This window comes from Myxine glutinosa, chromosome 7, assembly GCF_964187855.1.
Source record: "Myxine glutinosa chromosome 7, kmMyxGlut1.1, whole genome shotgun sequence".
NCBI classification, from domain to species: domain Eukaryota; kingdom Metazoa; phylum Chordata; class Myxini; order Myxiniformes; family Myxinidae; genus Myxine; species Myxine glutinosa.
The window spans coordinates 43,478,577-43,501,322 of NC_136267.1; the positions used below are offsets into that span (position 1 = coordinate 43,478,577).

General features: G+C 44.3%; 1 protein-coding gene across 1 annotated transcript in view; it reads right to left on the reverse strand.

Moving 5' to 3' along the window:
• The window catches only part of LOC137431172 (uncharacterized), a gene marked incomplete in the record, with an annotated part of 229,080 nt that overhangs the window by 143,881 nt on the left and 62,453 nt on the right, over nucleotides 1–22,746 (reverse strand). Inside the window, 1 exon segment of the mRNA XM_078781587.1 lies at nucleotides 17,560–17,655. Coding sequence (XP_078637713.1) covers nucleotides 17,560–17,655 — 96 coding nt within the window.

The window sequence follows — 22,746 nt, forward strand, 5'->3', positions numbered from 1 at the left end:
TGGATGCAGATCAATACATTTCAGGTGATATTTCCCTGGTGGAGGTGGCATTAGTGTAACATTTCAGCTCGTTTCAGAAATATAAAACGCTGTGGGAGGAATATTCCCATTCATACTGTCCAGGTGGGGCTGAAAATGTGGGCTTAGAAATGCCAAACACTTGCTTAGAAGCAATTTCGTTTCTTCTGTGGTGCGCTGTTAAAAGATTGAGGAAACCTATTTACGACATTCTTAACGACATAATTTTGAAAATGGTGTAGCCAGGAAAACTTAAACGATGCTCTATTGTACACCGCACCTTTCCTATGCCATCTCCAAGCGCTGCATATCGTCATTGCCGGGCACCGAAGGGGGCTCGGCAATGACGCACGCTGAAAGGGAGTACTCAGTTTTCACTATGGTTGTTCGTTTGTTTTTTGCTTGTCCGGGCTATATCTCAGCCATCCTTTGAGCGAGGAAGCTGAAATTTCGGCACAATAATGAGCAAGTACTTTGTCAAAAACTGTATTTTTGGTTTTTTGATTAATCAATTAATTGAGGAGTTATTTAATTATTAGCAATTAATTAAGTACTTGTTTAATTAAATTTCCTTTCTCTTCTCACCATTAACTCAGGCACCTTTTGAGTTAGGAAGCTGATATTTGGACATGCCAATGACCAGGTGATTTGGACTGCAAAGGCTATTTTTGATTTATTAATTAATCAATTAATTATTCGAATAATGACTTCTTTTTTTTTCTTTTTTTTGAGTTACAGATTCTGATGAAATGGTGGTGGTTTATGTGTTCTATGACCGAATTGATGAATTATTTCATTTTTTTATGATTATTCTTTTTTCCCCCCATTATTAATGAGTTATTGTCCCCCGTCGCACCGCGGAGCGAAAGGGGGACTACGGTTTTCCCCTCCGTCCGTGTGTGCGTGCATGGGTCCAGCCGTGCGTGCGTAAGCGAAGGACCGAATTCTAATTTGGTGGGTGGGTGCAACCCACGTCAAAATCCAAGATGGCCACCGCCATGTATGTCTGAACCTTGTGAGCAGAATATCTTCAAAAATAAGCGAAGTACCAACTTCTAATCTGGTGTGTGGGTGCATCTAGGCATAAGGAAGAACGCAATTGAAAATTGGGTCGCCACGTCAAAATCCAAGATGGCCGCCACCATATATATGGATGAACCTTGAGCGAAATATCGTGAAAAATAAACGAACTACTAACGTCTAATCTGGTGTGTGGGTGTATCTACGCATAAGGAAGAACGCTATTGAAAATTGGGTCGCCACGTCAAAATCCAAGATGGCCGCCGCCATTTATGCCTGAACCTTGTGAGCGGAATATCTTGAAAAATAAGCGAAGTACCAACGTCTCATCTGGTGTGTGGGTGCATCTCGGCATAAGGAAGAACGCTATTGAAAATTGGGTCGCAACGTCGAAATCCAAGATGGCCACCACCATATATAAGTCTGAACCTTGTGAGTGAAATATCTTGAAAAAGAAACGAACTACTAACTTCTAATCTGGTGTGTGGGTGTATCTATGCATAAGGAAGAACGCTATTGAAAATTCCACGTCAAAATCCAAGATGGCCACCGCCATGTATGTCTGAACCTTGTGAGCGGAATATATTGAAAAATAAGGGAAGTACCAACCTCTAATCTGGTGTGTGGGTGTATCTAGGCATAAGGAAGAACACTATTGAAAATTGGGTCGCCACGTCAAAATCCAAGATGGCCGCCACCATATATATGCCTGAACCTTGTGAGCTAAATATCTTGAAAAATAAACGAACTACTAACGTCTAATCTGGTGTGTGGGTGCATCTTCGCATAAGGGAGAACGCTATTGAAAATTGGGTCGCCACGTCAAAATCCAAAATGGCCACCTTGCGTCTTCCACTTTGTCAACTCATCACTTCACCGACGGGGCACCGAGGCGTCACGCTTGTTTATTTTCTTTCTCATCTTGGCAATATCACAGGCACCTTTTGAGCTAGGAAGCTAATATTTGGACATGACAGTGACCAAGTGATGTGGCTACAAATGATATTTTTGATTTATTGATTAATCACTGAATCGATTCATTATTTATTGATTAATCAATTAATTATTTAATTTTTTTAATTAATGCCTTATTTAATTACATTTCTAAAAGATACATCTTCGGATGAAGCACTAGTGGTTTAGTTATGCTATTAACCAATTGATTAAGAAAATATTTTATGATAATCTTTTCTTGATTTTAATTATGCAATTAATCAATCAATTTATTGCGCACCTCTACTCTCCCTCTCCCACCTCCTCATTGCTCCCCTCCATTTGATCCTGGGTTACTCCTAACCCCTCTATCTCTCCCACCGGCATCCCGTCGCCTTGACCAGCCATGGCGCGATTTCAAAATTTGGGAGACTGTATTTTCTCGCACTCTGTTATAGCACACTCTGGTGCACACCACCCAGGCGCACTCACGCCGTTCGCACACTTCATTACACACTTTTCCTGCACACCCTCCTTTACCGCACACTTTACAATACAGTCTCTATGAGCTGCACGGCAGTATTGCCAGGCACCGGAGGCGCCCCGGCAATGCCGCGCTGGAGGATATTTAATTATTTGGCATGGGGGCGGTGTACTTTGAATGTATCTGTACTTGTTCTCAATTTATTTCTGGGCAAAAACCCGGCAGGTGCAACGAGAGATGTGCAAAAGGAACGTTAGTTACCCTGAGAAACTGACCCTGAAGCAAGGGAAGGTGCGTCAATCGGCAAATAAAATCAAAGGATCAGCAAGTAAAGTTCCTCTGTGCAATTGGAAATTTGGGTTACTGGAAAACGCTGTAAATGGAAACGGATGGCATTTTTTGCTGTTGCTATCTGAACAAAAGCAAACCTCATATATATTGCGTTCAACTCTTGGAAAGATATTGGAAGTGTCACTGCAATTTTATATGGATTACAAGGACAAACAATCCTTCAATGTCGGGTACTTGAAATTAATGTAAATGTATTGCATTGTTCTGGTTATGGAAAAACCCCGGGGAGTTCCATCCAACACATAAACGAACCCTGAACCCAGGATAAACGAACATCCAACACATAAACGAACCTATCTCTCTGTCTCTGTCTCTGTCTCTCCCTCTTTTTTTTTTTTTTTAGGTCTCTGTCTCGACCCTGACCAAGAAGGTGGGGGTACACCATCCTGGATGTGAAGTATCTCTGGGTTGCTATTGGGAGATCGATCAGCTGTATCCGTCCCCACGGGCTTGTTCGAGAGAACTGTCCTAGCTATACAACAAAAACAACAACAACAACAACAACAACAACAATACATCTAACATATTTCTATGCAGTCATGAATCAACTCAAATTTTCCTGGTTGGCAACTTATCTCCGGTAACCAGTTCTAAAAACACAAGACTACAGCAGGTTACAGATGGTTGGGGATGGCACTTCACACTTTCAAACAATCTCGTCCAGCTGGGTTGCACAGGTTGACCATGCCGACCATGCCAATCACGACGTTCCAAGTCCTCCAGGTGAGTTTGGTCTCACTGGAGCAAGCATATGAACAGACCAAGCAGAGCGATGTAGAATACAGAAACTGCAAGCTGTCCGGATGCTGAAGAATGAGGAGAGAGAAGTGAGGAGGAACAATTGAGTTAGGAAAGAGGAGGAAAATCAGGCTGGGTTCTCAGTGCTGTCTCAATGCGACCAGTTTGGAGTTTCTTGTCTGGATGTCATCACCGTGACACTTTTGGTATTCGTTGTGTACAGAGTGGCCACAAAGTCGTGTGTCCTCTGTTATTTATTTGTTTTCCAGGTATGGCTTCAGTATGACGGACACCAGTGAGCACACAATAGAAGAGAGACTGATTACTTGTGTTTGGGTTCACAACCGCAAGAGAGAAGGAGCAAGTTTTGAAACATAAGGACAAGATTTTCACAGAGCTTCGACAAGACAGCTGCGACGCACGACACGATGCGGGCATGGGAGAAGAAGCCTTTTTCAACAGGCAATGTACTTGATTTAAAGCGTTTTGCTCGTCCAGCATCACGTCAACGCCATGTGGACATTATTGAAGCGTCCTGCTCGAGATAACCACCGAAATAATCTCGAAAACGATCTGATTTGGGCATTCCACGCTCAACAGTCCAAAAAATAATTAAAATGGATCTGGGATTGAAGCCATTTAAGCCTGGATGTGTTAATGAGCTTTCCGATAGAGATTTGGCCACTGGTGAGGTCACTTGCAAGGCTCTTCTGCAGCGATTTCCCACCATTAAATCAAGACGAAGCGTATTTTTTTCGGATGAGTGTCCTATTTACCTCAGCAATCGATCCAGGAATGTTTATTTTTGGTGCAAATAAAATCCTCATTTTTATGAGGAAATTGAACAGCATCTTCATGTCATGATGTGGGCAGCAATTTCAGAAGATCACTTGATAGGTTCATATTTTTTTTCGATACAAGTGTCAATCACACTGCTTATTTGAACATTCTTCAGAAATGGTTTTTCCACAACTGTGCGAGAGAGGTTTCGAGGCAACAGATATCCTGCAACAAGATGGTGCACCAGCACATTATGTTCTCGAAGTTGGAGAATATCTCGACAACAAATTCAGTGGACGATGGATTGGACGTGGATCTGAGATAGTGTGGCCTCCTTGAAGTCCGGACTTAACAACGTGCCAACTCGCTTTGGGGCATTGTGAAAGAGGAAATTTCTCATCTCCACCTAACAACAGCTGAAGACCTCAAAACAGCTGTCAGTATTCACACCCCTGGACTTTTTTCAGATTTTGTTGTTTTACAGCCTGAATTTAAAATGGATGAAATTGAGTTTTTTGTCACTGATCTACATAGAATACCCCAAAATGTCAAAGTGGATTTTTAAATTATTTTTTTGGGAAATTTCTACTGAATAATTAAAAATGAAATATAGAAATACATAATTTGCATAAGTATTCAACCCCCTGAGTCAATACTTTGCAAAAGCACCTTTGGCAGAGATAACCGCATCGAGACTTCTTGGGCATGTCTGTATCAGCTTTGCAAATCTGGATTTGGTGAATTTCCCCCATTATTCCTTGTAGATTTGCTCAACCTCTGTCAATTTGGATGGGAAGCATCGGTGAACAGCAATCTTCAAGCCTTTCCACAAATTATCAATGGGATTCAAGGCTGAGCTTTGGCTGGGCCACTCGGTGACCTTCACATTCCTGTTCTGAAACCATTCCAGTGTTGCTTTGGCTGCATGCTTGGGGTCATTGGCCTGTTGGAACGTAAATCTTCCCTGCAGTCCAAGGTCGTTTGCCCTATGAAGCAGGTTGACCTCAAGGATTTGCCTGTATTTGGCTCCATTAATTGTTTCCTCCATCCTCACAAGTCTCTCAGTCCCTGCCACTGAAAAGCATCCCCATAGCATGACGCTGCCACCAACATGCTTCACGGTAGGGATGGTGTTAGATGGGTGGTTAACTGTGCTAGGTTTCTGCCAGATGCTCTTTGCATTCAGGCCAAAGACTTCAATTTTTGACTCATCAGACCACAGAATATTTTATCTCATGCTCTCAGTCTTCAATTGCCTTTTTGGAAACTCCAGGCATGCTGTCATGTGCCTTTTTCTCAGGAGTGGCTTCGTTCTGGCCACTCTCTCATAAAGCCTTGATTTGTGAAGTGCTACAGAGAATGTTGTCCTTCCGGCAGGTTATCCCATCTCATCTCAGCCAAAGAACTCTGTAGTTCTGTCGGAGTGGTCATTGGGTTCTTTGGTCACCTCCCTGACCAAGGTCCTTCTTGCCTGGTTGCTATGTCTGGTCGGACAGCCAACTCTAGGAGGAGTCTGGGTAGTTCCACATTCTTTCCATTTCCTAATGATGGAGCTCACTGTTCTCGAGAACTTTCAACACTCTAGAAATTGTTTTAGTACTCTCTGGGCTTTGTCCCCCAAATATTCCTACAGGTCGCACAAGATCTGCCTGCAACCCTCTTATGGTTAAACTGCCAAAATCAAGACTTTCTGCTCACCTTCACTCCTTCATTCCTCTTTTCTCCCACCTCTGGAACAAACTCCCTCACTCTCTTCAATCCCACTCCACCCTCCAGGTCTTTAAAACAGCTGTTCACCACCATCTCATATCTTCCCCCATCCAAAACCTTGATCTTTTCTACCCCCGCTAATTTCGGTCCCCTTGTGTTTTATACCTCTCCACCCCCCCCCCCCCCCACCCCCCTTTCCCACGCCTCCTCCCCCCAAGCCCTCTCCCTCCCACACTTCTCCCTGCTCTCAAATGTTGTGTTTGTGTGCTTCCCCTTCTCTCCCCATCTTGTCTTCCGCTCCCTCTTTTTATATATTTTGTTTGTCTGGTTGATTTGTTTGTGAAATAAATGTTAGCTCTTTCACGAGCCTCGATTCAGTATACAAAAAAAAAATAATAAAAAATACCCTTAACCAGATCTATGCCTCCTCACATTTCTGCAGAGGATTCCTTGGACCTCATGGTAGAGTTTCTGCTCTAACTGTGAGACCTTATTTAGAAAGGTGTGTTTCTTTCTAAATCATATCCAATTAATTGAATTGGCTACAGGTGGACTCCAATGAAGTTGGAGAGATATCTCAAGGATGATCAAAGAAAAATAGATTCACCTGAGCTCAATTTCAAGTGTCATAGCAAAAGGGTTGAATACTTATTAAATCAAGACATTTCAGCTTTTCATTTTCAATCATTTTGTAAAAAAATAAAAACAAAATTCCACTGACATTATGGGGTATTATGTGTAGATCAGTGACAAAAATCTCAATTTAACCCATTTAAAATTCAAGCTGCAACACAACAAAATGTGAAAAAGTCAAGGGGTGTGAATACTTTCTGAAGGCAATGTACCAGCCAGTCGGTAAGACGACCAGCCTCCGCAGGAATGCAGCTGGATTGTGAACGATGGCTTGGAGTATGGAACCAGTCGTGGTCCACATGCACCACTCATGGCTCTTTTCACTGGATGCTGGTTTTATCATTCAGTTTTCCAGGATGAACTGCACATAGCCGATCCCTCTCTCAACAATCTCCCTCGCTCCAGCCCACGGCAAGGTGAGTTGTCCATCTGGTGTTACATCTTCCTCTCTCCTTTTCTTGCTCCCCTGAATCAGAGGCAAGCTCTCACGATGTTTTAGATGTTACAAACAAAGCCAACTAAAGTGCCAGGCGTATAAATGCCTGCATTCCTTTGTCTCGGTTAACAAGTTGAGCCTTGGTCCAGTTCAGTGTGTCCCATAATAAATCTTCCCCCCAGTCAACTCTCTTTCTTGTGCAAGTACAATTCAAACCTTAGCGTCAAAACAGCCCTGTCCACCAAGCCACTTGGACACGAGCCCACACTTTCTTTTCCTTATCAGCAGCACATAGTTACAGCCAGAAAGCCCAGATGATGTGTGGCCTTGATAATTCCTTCTCCACAGCAGCCCAGCATCACTTGACTGTTTTTATTTAATTTCAGTTACCTTTTCCACAGTACAGTTGACTGTTGAACTGGTACATGCTTCACTTAAAACCACTTTTTTTTTTTTTTAATGGTATATTATTGGTATATTATTTCGTAACAATAAAGATTGTTTAGTTAGGTTATCATTATCATTATTAGTTATTAGTTAGATCGGTTTCTGAGGGTTGGGACATGGAATGTAGGGACAATGACAGGGAGATCAGGAGAAGTGGTGGAAGTATTGGTCAGAAGAAGAGTGGACATATGTTGTGTGCAGGAGACGAGATGGAAGGGAAGTGGTGTGAGAATGGTGAAGGGGAGGCAGGGACAGATATACAAGTTTGTGTGGCAAGGGTGCCTGGAGGGCGTGAATGGTGTTGGTGTCCTGTTTTCTGAGGAGTTTGTAGACAGTGTGGTGAGTGTGACGAGAGTGAGTGATAGGTTGATGATGGTGAAAATGATGATTGGAAAGCTCTTGGTGAACGTCATCTCGGGATATGCTCCGCAGGTTGGTCGGAGCGATGAAGAGAAGGACAAGTTCTGGTGTGCGATAGAGAAGCTGATGGAAAACGTGAAAGATGAGGAAGTTGTTGTGGTAGGAGGAGACCTAAATGGACATGTGGGAAGGAGTATAGATGGTTTTGACGGGGTTCATGGGGGTTACGGATATGGTGTGAGGAATGGAGAAGGTGAAAGGATTTTGGAGTTTGCTGATGGAGCTGATTTGTTGATTTGTAATACTCAGTTCCAGAAAGAGGATAATAAGCTTGTGACAGACACGTCAGGTGGGTCGACGACAACCGTTGACTACCTGCTGGTGCGTAGGCGAGATAGGGGGCACCTCCGGGACACAAAGGTGATCCCTGGGGAGGAGGCTGTTTCACAGCACCGCTTGGTTATCTGCGACCTAATGGGAAAGGTGCGAGGAGAGCTCGGCGGGTGAAGTACCAACCGAGAATGAAGGCGTGGAGGTTGAAAGAGGTGACGGTGAGGGAGGCATTAAAAGAGAGGGTGAGTATGGCAGAGGATGATGTGGTTGAGCTTGAAAGTGGTTGGATGTCAATGAAAGATAGTTTGTTGGGAGCCGTTAGTGAGGTATGTGGATGGACAAAAGGACCACCGAGGCACTCGGAAACATGGTGGTGGGATGATGAAGTTGGAAAGAAGATTGACGAGAAGAGGAAGAAGTTCAAGGAGTGGCAGAAGGCGAAGGGTATGGGGGCAGAAAAGGGAGAGCATGAAAGTTATAAGGCAGCCAAGAAGGCTGCAAAGAAAGAGGTAGCAAAGGTGCAGGAGGCATGTAGGAAAATGTTCGGAGAACGCTTTGATTTGGAAGAGGGTCAGAGAGCGGTATTCAGGATTGCAAAACAGATAGCGAAAGAGAGGTGTGATGTGATGGAGATGAGTTGCTTGAAGGATGAAGTGAGACAAATCGTTGTGGACCCAGATGGAATTAAAGGAAGACGGAAGAGATATATGGAAATACTGTTGAATGCAGAGAATGAATGGGATGGCAACATAGAGAGTAACCCAGTTTTAGGACCGGCAGAGAAGATAACCGAGAAGGAAATTGAGGAAGCGATAAAAGCAATGAAGGGTAGAAAAGCGGGAGGGCCGACGGGAGTTGTGGGAGATATGTTGAAGGCAGCGGGAAATTGGGGTGTGAAGAGAATGACAGAGATCTGCAATCTGGTGGTGAAAGAAGGCCGCATTCCAGTGGTTTGGGAACTGAGTACGCTCATCCCTCTATACAAGGGGAAAGGTGACCATCTGGATTGTGGCTCGTATCGAGCGATAAAGTTATTGGAGCATGGAATGAAGGTATTGGAAAGGGTGTTGGAGAGGAGGATAAGGAAGAAAGTGAAGATTGACGAAATGCAGTTTTGGAATTATGCCAGGAAGAGGAATGACAGACGTGCTTTTTATTGTGAGGCAGTTGCAAGAGAAGTACATGGAAAGAGGAAGAAGTTGTTTCTTGGGTTTGTTGATCTGGAGAAACCATTCGATAGGGTTCCACGTGAAGTAGTGACATGGGCATTGAGGAAGTTAGGAGTGGAGGAATGGTTGATCAGAGTAGTGATGGCAATGTACAAAAGAGCGTGCACAGCTGTAAGGACGAAGGACGGGAACAGTGGTGAGTTTGAGGTGAAGGTGGGAGTGCAACAGGGGTCGGTACTAAGTCCACTACTATTTGTAGCTGTGATGGAGGTGCTGGCTCGGAACGTAAAGGAGGGTTTACCATGGGAGTTGTTGTATGCAGATGATCTGGTGTTGATTGCAGAAAGTATGGATGGACTGAAGGAGAAGATGAACAAGTGGAAGGAATGTATGGAGACAAAAGGTCTGAAGGTGAATATCGGAAAAACGAAGGTGATGGCAAGTGGTAAAGCATGCAGTGAGGTGGAAAGAACTGGGAGGTGGCCATGTGCTGTGTGCAGGAAGGGTGTCGGAGTGAATTCCATTCAATGTACAATGTGCGCTGAGTGGGTTAATCAAAAATGTTGTGGTTTGAGAGGGTCATTAACCAGTGTGGCAGCTACATTCAAGTGTAAGGTGTGCACAGAGGGAGCTGCAGATGGAGGAAATGTTGAGTTGGATCTTGGAGATGGCGTGAAGCTGGAAGGTGTGAAAACATTTTGTTACCTCGGAGACATGCTGAATGGAGAAGGTGGATTAGACTCGGCAACGGTTGCTTGAGTGAGGTGTGCATGGAAGAAGTTTTGGGAACTGAGTGGCGTGCTGACGAGGAGGGGAGTGTCGTTGAAGCTGAAGGGAAAGGTGTATGCTGCATGTGTGAGAAGTGTTATGATTTATGGGAGCGAGAAATAGGTAATGAACGTAGAGCAGCAACGAAGGCTGGAAAGGGTGGAAATGTGAATGGTTTGGTGGATGTGTGGAGTATCATTAAGAGAGAGGAAGGCAAATGATGAATTGTGAAAGATGATGGGAATATAGCCTGTGATGGATGCTGTGAAGAGAAACAGTTTGAGATGGTTTGGTCATGTGTTGAGGAAGGATGAAAGTGACTGGTTGAGAAGAGTGATGGAAATGAATGTAGAAGGAAGTAGAGGACGGGGAAGACCGAGAAAGACTTGGCTAAAGATGGTCGAAGAAGAAATGCGGGCAAGGGGGTTAACAAGGAGAGATGCAGAAAATAGGGCAAAATGGAGAAGATTGTCATGGGGACCGCAAGGCTAATCCCCGCTCTTGCAGGGAAAATGGCCTTAAAATGCCTGTTGTTTGTTGTTGTAGTTCGGTTATTAATACCCTCGTATCCGGGGAAAGGAGATGTGTTGTGATTGTAGGTAGAACCTTCCCCATTGTTTTCTTCCGTATTCTTAAATCCTCATTTTCCTTCAAACCTAATTTCCAAACCTTCATTTTCTAATTCTGCATTCCAATCTCATTTCCAAACCTTCATTTTGCAACTCCACATTCGAACTTCATTTCCAAACCATTATTTTCCATCACCTGCACTCGAACCGACCTCCATTTTCAAACACCCATTCTCAAATCCTTTGTGTCTGACACCCACACTCGAACCCCCATTCTCGTGCTTCATTCTGAAACACACATGCTCAACTCACGTCACCTCACTCGTGTTTCGGTCAGATAATCGTCATTTCAGTGCCGTAATGGTTGTAACCCTTTGCCGTTCCAGCATCGGATCAGAGGTACTTCCTAAAGCACCCCGCCCCCCACACTCTCGTAACAAATCACAGCCACTGGATTGCAGTGTGTTGGATTGCAAACCAACCCCTGAGCCAATTGGGTTGGTTTGCCGAAGGCGGACATGATTGGCGACAGTGCAGGGGACAATAAGAACCCGGTACGTTGTAATTGGAATGGAGTTGATGTTCAGATCGGGCGAAGTCCGATTCCAAGGAGAGAGCAGCCCAAATCCTGAGCAAGTTTGCATCCAGTACTGGGGTGAACACAAGAGTGCTAACGCACGGAACGTGAGGACGTCAAGCCAGACGAGCGCTACCAAGCAGAACAAGATGGCATTTCCCAACGCTACTAGCAGAACACAAAGCGCCAAGCAAGGCGAGCACTACCAAGAAGAATGCGGGAGAGCTCCCCACCGCATCAGGCTCGGCAGCATGGGGGTTCCTCACTCAAACTGCCAGGAGTAACGGGCACTGAATAAGCCAGTAGAACTGGTTTCTTAGATATTGTTCGCACACGCATCATCTAACCTTGCATAGTTCAGTGCATACATGACAGGGCCCATCTGTTGTGGAGCATCAACAAACAACACGAGACTCCCAGCAGTTATTTTCAGAGCTAAGCACCACACGATACCAGATGACAGCGCACCTCCCATAGACCTGCATCAACACGTCATGGAGACCTATGGGGATCCAAGCCTGCTCACGTATTGGTGAGGAAGGGGTCGACAACATGCCCCGACTTCTTTCTCTCTGTCCCCTTGTCTGTCTAATTTCCCGGATGAATGTGGTGCCTGTCTGTATTTCGTTTAAGGATGGTTGTATAAGAGGTATATTTGAGTACATGGGGTAAGACCGTTTCTTATGTGGCACTGCATTTCTGTAAATACTTGTATCGGTGTATAAACTTGCATGTTGACACAAAATTTCTTGTCTCCACACATACTCAATTGTCTCTATCCTTCATTGGTTGCACATAATGTCTAATAAATAGTCGCACGGTTGTAACCCACTGATTCGCTGCACTCGTCCATCTCTAAAACCACCTACGCCATACGCAATTAATAGACAAAGGTGGGAGGCCAAGCGCTTGGTCCCAAACCGAGGTAATCCGGTCATCGGGAAGATAATGCGAGAGTTTGGCATGGGGATCCTGCCAGACTTAGTCACCTTAGATGTTGTACGTGGTTGCTTGGCAACCTGTCGGGTAACAGAGTTATCCGTGGCTCATCAGCTTGATGGTCAAAGGTCAGGAAGCGGGTCTGAGAGATGCTACTCGTAGCCCAGTGACAGGCCCGTAACACTATATTGACAACTCCCGATATTTCCAGGTCTTACTCTTAAGCCCGCCACACAAGCTGACACAACGCAACTCGACTGTATGAAACATAATCAAATAAATTATGAATATTGTATTGGTAAAACATCAGTGCGAGAACCATATTGATGTCTTTTGTATAAGGTGCACAAGCTGATGTTTGTTGTGCTTTTCTTCAAAAATATTTCACTTTGCAAATGCCATTGTGAAGAAGCAACACAAAAGCATCACGATGAGCAAAACCTCCTCTTCCTCTTTGACCAGTTGCCTTCTGTATTCAATACAACTTACAGTCTCAACTCTCACTCACTTAGTTTTCTTGTGCTTGAAAAACCATGAAAGCAAGCAACAAAGCAGAACAAAGCAGAACAACTCAGAACAGCAACGCACATTTTAAGAGCACCCTCTACTGGCAAGTTAAGAATAACCTCACGTGTATATGTATTTACTCAAGAGCAATAACATTATGGTATTCTCATAATCAACAAAGACAAAATAACCAAAAATGGGACTGCAAATTTCTATAGGTTTGTTAACTGCCAGCAGAGGGTGCTCTAAATTTTGGTCACAAGGAATGGATTTCATTACTTTCTCTGGTACAGTCTTGAGAAGTTGCCGAGCAAAAAAAAAAAAGGAAAAAAAATTAAATAAATATATATCAAGAACAACAACTAATTTCAATAACTGACAATGAAAGGAGTTTTAATGGTGTGGCGCACCGAATAATTGTAAGCTTCAAAGGAAAGGCAAAAATAGAAACTGATCTATCACAACAAAATTATGGATTTGTTTTCTGCCAGGTTGTGCAGAAAAATGCATTTCCAATGCAAGTTGCACGATTGTAGTAGTAACACAGCAGACAGCAAAAGGAAAAATAAACTAGAACGGCACGTGGTAGAGCGCATACAGTCGTGGCCAAAAATATTGGCAACCTTGCACTTTTTTCAAATAATGCACCATTTCTTCCAGAAAATTGTTGCAATTAAAAAATATTTTGGTATCCACAGATGTATGTCTTTGGTTTGCAGTGGAACAAAACAAAAAAATCTTTAATAATTACTAAATCTTAGGTTATTCCACACAGAAATCCTAAAATGGCCAAGACAATACTATTGGCTAATTTTGGAAGTCGTTAGAAATAATTATATTTCAAGCAGGTGACACTCCTTTGCAGGCACCTGCAACTCACCTGTGGTGAGTTGCAGGTGCCTGCAATATAAAAATCACTCATTCAAGCAGTTTGAATAGAGAAAAGGAGACATTCTGCTGTTTTGTGTCACTGTGTGTATCACAATGAGCATGGATAAAAGAAAGAAAACCAGAGAATTGTCTGAGGAGGTCAGACACAAGATTGTAGCCAAGCATGCACAATCTAAAGGCTACAAGTCCATCTCCAGAGACCTTGATGTTCTTGTGTCCAGTGTATGGAATGTTATCAGGAAGTTTAAGGCCCATGGCGCTGTCGCCAACCTCCCTGGACGTGGCCGCAAGAGAAAATTTGATGGAAGATTGCGGCGAAGGATTGTTCGAATGGTGGAGAAAGCACCTCGATCAACTACCAAACAGATTCAACGTGACCTTCACACACAAGGTACGACAGTTTCAACTCGCATCATCGGTCGCCAACTCGATGAAAGGGGGTTCTCTGGTAGGAGACTCATGAGTACCCCACTGCTAAGAAAGCCTGACTGAAGTTTGTCAAAACACACCTGAACAAGTCAAAATCCTTCTGGGAGAATGTCCTGTGGACAGATGAGACCAAATTAGAGCTTGTTGGTAGAGCACATCATCTCTATGTTTACAGAAAACAAAATGAAGCCTTCAAAGAAAAGAACACCTTCCCGACAGTCAAAAATGGAGGAGGTTCAGTGATGCGTTGGGGTTGCTGCGCGGAATATGGCATTGGGTGCCTGGAATGTGTGCATGGCATCATGAAATCAGGAGATTACCAAAGCATTTTGGAGCGCAATGTTCAACCCAGTGTCAGAAAGCTGGGTCTCCGTCAAAGGTCATGGGTCTTGCAGCAGAACAATGACCCCAATCACACTTCAAAAATCACCCAGGAATGGTTCAAGACAAAACGCTGGGCTGTTCTGAAGTGGCCAGCAATGAATCCAGATCTAAATCCCATTGAACACCTGTGGGAAAATTTGAAAACAGCAGTTGGGAGAAGGCACCCTTCAAATCTGGGAGAACTGGAGCAGTTTTCACAATAAGAGTGGGCCAAACTGCCAGTGGAGAGGTGTAGGCTATAGGGAGCACTTGACTGCAGTTATTTTGTCCAAAGGCTGTCTTTCCAAATATTAAGTCGAGGGTGTCAATATTTTTGTCAATGCGATTTATTTGTATTTTCTGATTTAAAAGGATATATTAAGTTCTGAATCAAAAACAAAGGTTCTATAATATTAACAGTGAAATTAAGAATTGTGGAGACCAAATACTTTCGTCAATTTCAACTTATTTTTCGAGAAAATTGTGAGTTGTTTGAAAAAAAGTGCAAGGGTGCCAATATGTTTGGCCACGACTGTACCTCCACCAGGCTAAACAGTTTACCTTTTGTATCCCACCGATAGGCCAGATCTGGGTCCGGACCTGAACCAAAATAGAATCACCTTCTCCTTGTCACCCAACGCATCCACCAAGTTTTGTTGTAATCAATCGATAACGTTTTGAGATGTCATGCTATATTTTGCTTCTGGCCCGATCTCTCAATGGTGAAGAATCACTTGAAAAATTATTGTATCCGGATCCAGATCTTCACCAAAATCGAATCATTTCGTCCTTGTCACATACCCAACCTACCCAGCAAATTTCATTAGAATCCATCCATAACTTTTTGAGATGTGCTGCTGGCAGACAGACAGACAGACAGACAGACAGACAAACAGTGGTGAAAACGTAACCTCCGTCCAGCTTCAGTGGCGGAGGTAATAATGTCAACTTCACTAAATGATGTGCTTTCACTCCTGACAATGACTTGTGAGATGCATGACATGAACCATTAACCTGACTCATTGTTTCAATATTGGGTGACATAGTACAAAAAAAAATGTGGAAACAAAAATTGCGCCTTTCCCTGTACCCACCAATAAACAGAAGCCCTCAAACAATGAATCTAAACAAAGTAAATAATACAATGAAGGACTACATACCAATTACATACACAAGGTGGGAAATGCGGTATAAGGTAACAGAAGTTAATTTGAGAAAGAAAATGAAAGAGTAAAGGACATAAGAGAGGAGGGAGGGAGAAAAGCTGAATAGGGGCAGGTGTGGTTAAAGGGATCTCTCTGACTCTCTCGAAAATCCTCTCTATCTCTTTGCTGATGACTCCACTCTCTGCCGCTCCATTCCTCTTCCCTCAGATCGGCAGTCTGCTGCCTCCTCACTCTCTGAAGACCTGGACAAAATCACAGACTGGTCAAACAAGTGGAACATGTCTTTCAATCCTGACAAATCTCACACTCTTACTATGTCTCTCCGAAAAGATCGACTGGACAACCCTCCCATCTACTTTCTCAACAATCCTCTCCAAGAAGTTCTGTCGCTCAAGATTTTGGGTCTCACTATCTGCCATGATCTTTCTTGGGAAAACCACATTTCCAAGCTGGCCTCCAAAGCCAGTCGCCGACTGGGCATCCTCCGTCGTGCGAAGTCCTTCCTCGGCACACCTGAGCTCCTCACCACATACAAGGCTTTCATCCGCAGCTCAATGGAATACTGTTCTCCCCTATGGGCCGGTGCTCCTGCCTCACACCTAGCTTGGCTTCACGCTGTTGAAACCAAAGCTTTCAGAATTATTGGAATCTCCCGCGATGAAGCTATCTCTGAGGGCCTTTCACTCACTCACCGCAGGCAGGTAGGTGGTCTTTCTGTCTTCTACCGACTCCTCTCCGGCCTTGCACCCCCAGCTCTCTCTGTGCTCTGTCCCCCAAATATTCCTACAGGTCGCACAAGATCTGCCAGCAACCCTCTGATGGTTAAACTGCCGAAATCTCGGCTCTCTGCTCACCTTCACTCTTTCATTCCTCTTTTCTCCCGCCTCTGGAACAAACTCCCTCACTCCCACTCCTCCCTCCAGGTCTTTAAAACAGCTGTTCACCACCATCTCTTATCTTCCCCCATCCAAAACCTTGATCTTTTCTACCCCCGCTAATTCACCCCAGATCCACCTTGTTTGAAATTCCAACTTCTTTCCTGGAAGTCCTGGCAGTGTCCATATGTTTTATACCTCTCCCACCGCCCCCTTCCCATGCCCCCCCCCCCCCCCCCTCAAAGCCCTCGCCCTCTCTCAGATCTCTCGATGTCTCCATGTCTCTCGGTCCCTGCTCTCAAATGTTGTGTTTGTGTCCTTCCCCCTCTCTCCCCATCTTGTCTACCGCTCCCGATGTTATATGTTTTATGTGTCGGTTTGTCTTTCTGTGTGATTAATGTTCGCTCTTTCACGAGCCTCGATCTTGTATACAAAAAAAAAAAAAAAAAAAAAAAAAAAATGGAGATGAATTGTAGATAAATATAAAAAAAATGAGAAGGACAGGAGGAGAAAGGGGAGAATTAGAAACTAGAACAGCACTCTTCGACGTCTCGTGACACCGACCAATATGCCTCCGCCCACATTATTACATCATTATACGTACTTGTACCAAGTTTGATATAAATCCCCTCAGCTGTTCTCAAGTATTACACTTTTACCTGACATGACCTCTGACCTTTGAAGCCAAAATCTAATCAGTTCATCTTTGCATCATAATATATACTGACACCAAGTTTGGTCAAAATCCCATCACTGGTTCACAAGTTAGCGCATAACAGAATTTTTAACCGAATGGGACCTTTGACCTATTGATGCCATGATCTAATCAGTTTCATCTTTGCATCATCATACATACTTGTGTCAAGTTTGACTAAGATCCTCCAGCCGTTCTTAAGTTATCGCGGTAACGAAAATCTATCACAGACGGACGGACAACCCGAAAACATCATGCCTCCAGCAACTTTGTCGATGGAGACATAAAAAATTTTTTTTTAATTTGCATACATATTATGTAGATGTCCCCGATGGTGCCAATAAAACTTTATCTCATGGTGAAACCTACTATGGTAGTTGGGATCACAGCTTGTTGCTCTGTCATTTGGTTGTGATCGAGCGATTTCTCTTGCAAGACTCCAGCGGTATCCAGTGAAGAGTTCACCTCAAAACAAGAAGAAAAAAATGAAGCAATTTATTAAAGAAATTAAAATCGATCATCACCAGAAAGCCAAATGAAAACAGTCATCAAACCAGAGTCATCATAACACCAAAACAATTTACATTGCACTATTAATTTATGGCATCAAATGATTGAAAACAATTACATAGTGCTCACAATAACAACCATAAAATGATGAGGTTGTCCCCTTTCGGCACACAAAGAGGTCAGGTATAAGAGCCCTGAAGGTGTGCGAGATGCGAAACAACCGCAGTGGAGATGTGCAAGAAGAACAGTGGAATGGCTTCCTGTTCATAAATGATGAATTTTGCTTCAACCATTTAAATTAACATTGATCATAATTTAAAAACATACACAACCTATGAACCTTCTGCTCCCTCATATATGTTTCCTGCACTTGTGAAAATATGGATAATTCTGAAAATTCCCATCAACGTTGTTATCCCCAGCTTTTTGAAAAATATATTTTAAAAACGGGAGATATTGGTAATCAGCTCCATCTGTCTGTCTGTCCGTCCGCCAGGCTATTTCTTCTAAAATGGTTTTGCAGAAATTTACTAAATGTGGAAGTTATTATCATCACATGGCAAGAAGGTGCAAGAACATTATAATTTTTGCCCTCGTCACCTGTGGTGGGGTCAAAAGGTCAAATACCAAGAAATGCAATTACGGGCACGTTTCGAAACATTGTTTTAATGAAACTTTGTGTACGAAATTAACATTAGGGGATGCATGAAATATATAACGATTTTTGGGATTGGTCCCCGGTTCATGCCCTAGGGGGTAGGAACTTAGGGCCACAGGTGTAAAAACAGAGATTTTTTTTTTGGAACTCAAAATTTGATATTGGGTCATTCCTGGTGGAATTTTTTGCCATCTTTGGACGTTGCTTTGGGTGGGAAGCATGGGGATTAGCAATGGCGCACCATGGGGAGGCAAAGGAAAATTTCCCAGGGTAATTTTTGCCACGAGACTGCTATTGCAGACCTGAACTTACCTCCAAGCAGTCACAAAATTTTCATTCGTGACTGTTAGGCAGTGTATTCGTTCAGTGCGATGTTAACGCTTTCATACTGTAATGTATCAAGGTCTTGATGGACCAGGACCATGCCATGCCCAATTGCACCCCAAAAAACATCATCAGACTTCTTTCAAAATATGAATAAGAGTGCGCGAACAGTTAGGTGGCGTCTGCGTTTGTGCAAAACCAAATGTTGTTGTTGTTGTATAACCCTGGACAGTTCTCTCAAACAAGCAAGCAAAACGGCATCAGCCGATCGTTCACCCAGTAGCGACCCAGTGATCCCCCACATCCAGGATGGTGTACCCTGGCCTTCACAAAGTCAGGGCCATGACAGAGTTAAAGAGAGAGAGGGAAAGAGAGAGAGAGAGAAGAGACAGAGACAAGAGGGAAAGGGCTTGTCCATGGGAACCGATTGGCACTGACCATAACCACGCTGATCTGACAAATCTGGGCAGCAGGAAGACTGGGGAAAATTTGGCCCACAAATTGACAAGCCAATTTTTGCTTCCTTTGCAGTCTTTACCACCAAGACAGCACAGCAAGAAAGCTGGCTCATGAAATGTTACAAGCAATAAAATTTGGCAATCATTGCAAAAACTATAACAAAATTTAACTCTCACACTTGAGGTACAAAGCCATCGGAACTTCAACGGAGGATGGACATAAAAAACACAGAAACAGAATATCGTATTGGTTCCACTATTGCCATACCCCGGTGTGTACCCCGGTTTAGAATAGGTACACCGTATCCCTGCGTGTCGTAAGAGGCGACTAAAAGGGTTGGCGTCAAAGAGGGCATCTGGCCATAAAAACATTGCCTCAAAAAAGAGAACCATGACAATTACAACTAGATATGGGCAGGGAACAGCCCGAAGTACCCCGTGGGGGTCCCCACTCCCTCTCGTCAAAACTCAAGGTGGGGAACCCGATCGAAGCAAGGGTGGAAATCACTCCATTTATGACGACGAAAAGTCTGATGCCCGACGTGGAGATCGGTTTCTGAGGTTGGGGACATGGAATGTAGGGACAATGACAGGGAGATCAGGAGAAGTGGTGGAAGTATTGGTCAGAAGAAGAGTGGACATATGTTGTGTGCAGGAGACAAGATGTAAGGGAAGTGGTGTGAGAATGGTGAAGGGTAGGCAGGGACAGAAATACAAGTTTGTGTGGCAAGGGTGCCCAGAAGGCGTGAATGGTGTTGGTGTCCTGTTTTCTGAGGAGTTTGTCGACAGTGTGGTGAGTGTGACGAGAGTGAGTGATAGGTTGATGATGGTGAAAATGATGATTGGAAAGCTCTTGGTGAACGTCATCTCGGGATATGCTCCGCAGGTTGGTCGGAGCAATGAAGAGAAGGACAAGTTCTGGTGTGCGATAGAGAAGCTGATGGAAAATGTGAAAGCTGAGGAAGTTGTTGTGGTAGGAGGAGACCTAAATAGACATGTGGGAAGGAGTATGGATGGTTTTGAGGGAGTTCATGGGGGTTACGGATATGGTGTGAGAAATGGAGAAGGTGAAAGGATTTTGGAGATTGCCGATTGGGCTGATTTGTTGATTTGTAATACTCAGTTCCAGAAAGAGGATAATAAGCTTGTTACATACACGTCAGGTGGGTCGACAACAACCGTTGACTACCTGATGGTGCGTAAGCGAGATGGGGGGCACCTCCGGGACACAAACGTGATCCCGGGGGAGGAGGCTGTTTCACAGCACCACTTGGTTGTCTGCGACATAAGGTTGAAAGGTGCGAAGAGAGCTCGGCGGGTGAAGTACCAACCGAGAATGAAGGTGTGGAGGTTGAAAGAGGTGACAGTGAGGGAGGCATTAAAAGAGAGGCTGAGTATGGCAGAGGATGATGTGGGTGAGCTTGAAAGTGGTTGGATGTCAATGAAAGATAGTCTGTTGGGAGCCGTTGGTGAGATATGTGGATGAACAAAAGGACCACCGAGGCACTCGGAAACATGGTGGTGGGATGATGAAGTTGGAAAGAAGATTGACTAGAGAAGAGGAAGAAGTTCAAGGAGTGGCAGAAGGTGAAGGGTACGGGTGCAGAAAAGGAAGAGCATGAAAGTTATAAGGCAGCCAAGAAGGCTGCAAAGAAAGAGGTAGCAAAGGCGCAGGAGGCATGTAGGAAAATGTTCGGAGAACGCTTGGATTTGGAAGAGGGTCAGAGAGCGGTATTCAGGATTGCAAAGCAGATAGCGAAAGAGAGGTGTGATGTGATGGGGGTGAGTTGCTTGAAGGATGAAGTGGGACAAATCGTTGTGGACCCAGATGGAATTAAAGGAAGATGGAAGAGATATATGGAAATACTGTTGAATGCAGAGAATGAATGGGATGGCAACATCGAGAGTCAGCCAGTTTTAGGACCGGCAGAGAAGATAACCGAGAAGGAAGTTGAGGAAGCGATTAAAGCAATGAAGAGTAGAAAAGCGGGAGGGCCGACGGGTGTTGTGGGAGATATGTTGAAGGCAGCGGGAAATTGGGGTGTGAAGAGAATGACAGAGATCTGCAATCTGGTGGTGAAAGAAGGCCGCATTCCAGTGGATTGGGAACTGCGTACCCTCGTCCCTCTATACAAGGGGAAAGGTGACCCTCTGGACTGTGGCTCGTATCGAGCGATAAAGTTATTGGAGCATGGAATGAAGGTATTTGAAAGGGTGTTGGAGAGGAGGATAAGGAAGAAAGTGAAGATTGACGAAATGCAGTTTGGATTTATGCCACGAAGAGGAACGACAGATGCGCTTTTTATTGTGAGGCAGTTGCAGGAGAAGTACATGGAGAAGAGGAAGAAGTTGTTTCTTGGGTTTGTTGATCTGGAGAAAGCATTCGATAGGGTTCCACGTGAAGTAGTGACATGGGCATTGAGGAAGTTAGGAGTGGAGGAATGGTTGATCAGAGTAGTGAGGGCAATGTACAAAAGAGCGTGCACAGCTGTAAGGATGAAGGACGGGAACAGTGGTGAGTTTGAGGTGAAGGTGGGAGTGCATCAGGGGTCGGTACTAAGTCCACTACTATTTGTAGCTGTGATGGAGGTGCTGGCTCGGAACGTAAAGGAGGGTTTACCGTGGGAGTTGTTGTATGCAGATGATCTGGTGTTGATTGAAGAAAGTATGGATGGACTGAAGGAGAAGATGAACAAGTGGAAGGAATGTATGGAGACGAAAGGTCTGAAGGTGAATATCGGAAAAACAAAGGTGATGGCAAGTGGTAAAGCATGTGGTGAGGTGGAAAGAACTGGGAGGTGGCCATGTGCTTTGTGCAGGAAGGGTGTCGGAGTGAACTCAATTCAATGAACAATGTGCGCTGAGTGGATTCATCAAAAATGTAGTGGTTTGAGAGGGTCATTAACCAGTGTGGCAGCTACATTCAAGTGTAAGGTGTGCACAGAGGGAGCTGCAGATGGAGGAAATGTTGAGTTGGATCTTGGAGACGGCGTGAAGCTGGAAGGTGTGAAAACATTTTGTTACCTAGGAGACATGCTGAATGGAGAAGGGGGATCAGACTCGGCAACGGTGGCTCGAGTGAGATGTGCATGGAAGAAGTTTCAGGAACTGAGTGGCGTGCCGACGAAGAGGCGAGTGTCGTTGAAGCTGAAGGGAAAGGTGTATGCTGCATGTGTCAGAAGTGTTATGATTTATGGGAGCGAGACATGGGTAATGAACGTAGAGCAGCAACGAAGGCTGGAAAGGGTGGAAATGCGAATGGTTCGGTGGATGTGTGGAGTATCGTTGAGAGAGAGGAAGACAAATGATGAATTGCGAAAGATGATGGGAATAGAGCCTGTGATGGATGCTGTGAAGAGAAACAGTTTGAGATGGTTTGGTCATGTGTTGAGGAAGGATGAAAGTGACTGGTTGAGAAGTGTGATGGAAATGAATGTGGAAGGAAGTAGAGGACGGGGAAGACCGAGAAAGACTTGGCTAAAGATGGTCGAAGAAGCAATGCGGGCAAGGGGGTTAACAAGGGGAGATGCAGAAAATAGGGCAAAATGGAGAAGATTGTCATGAGGACCGCAGGGCTAACCCCCGCTCTTACAGGGAAAATGGCCT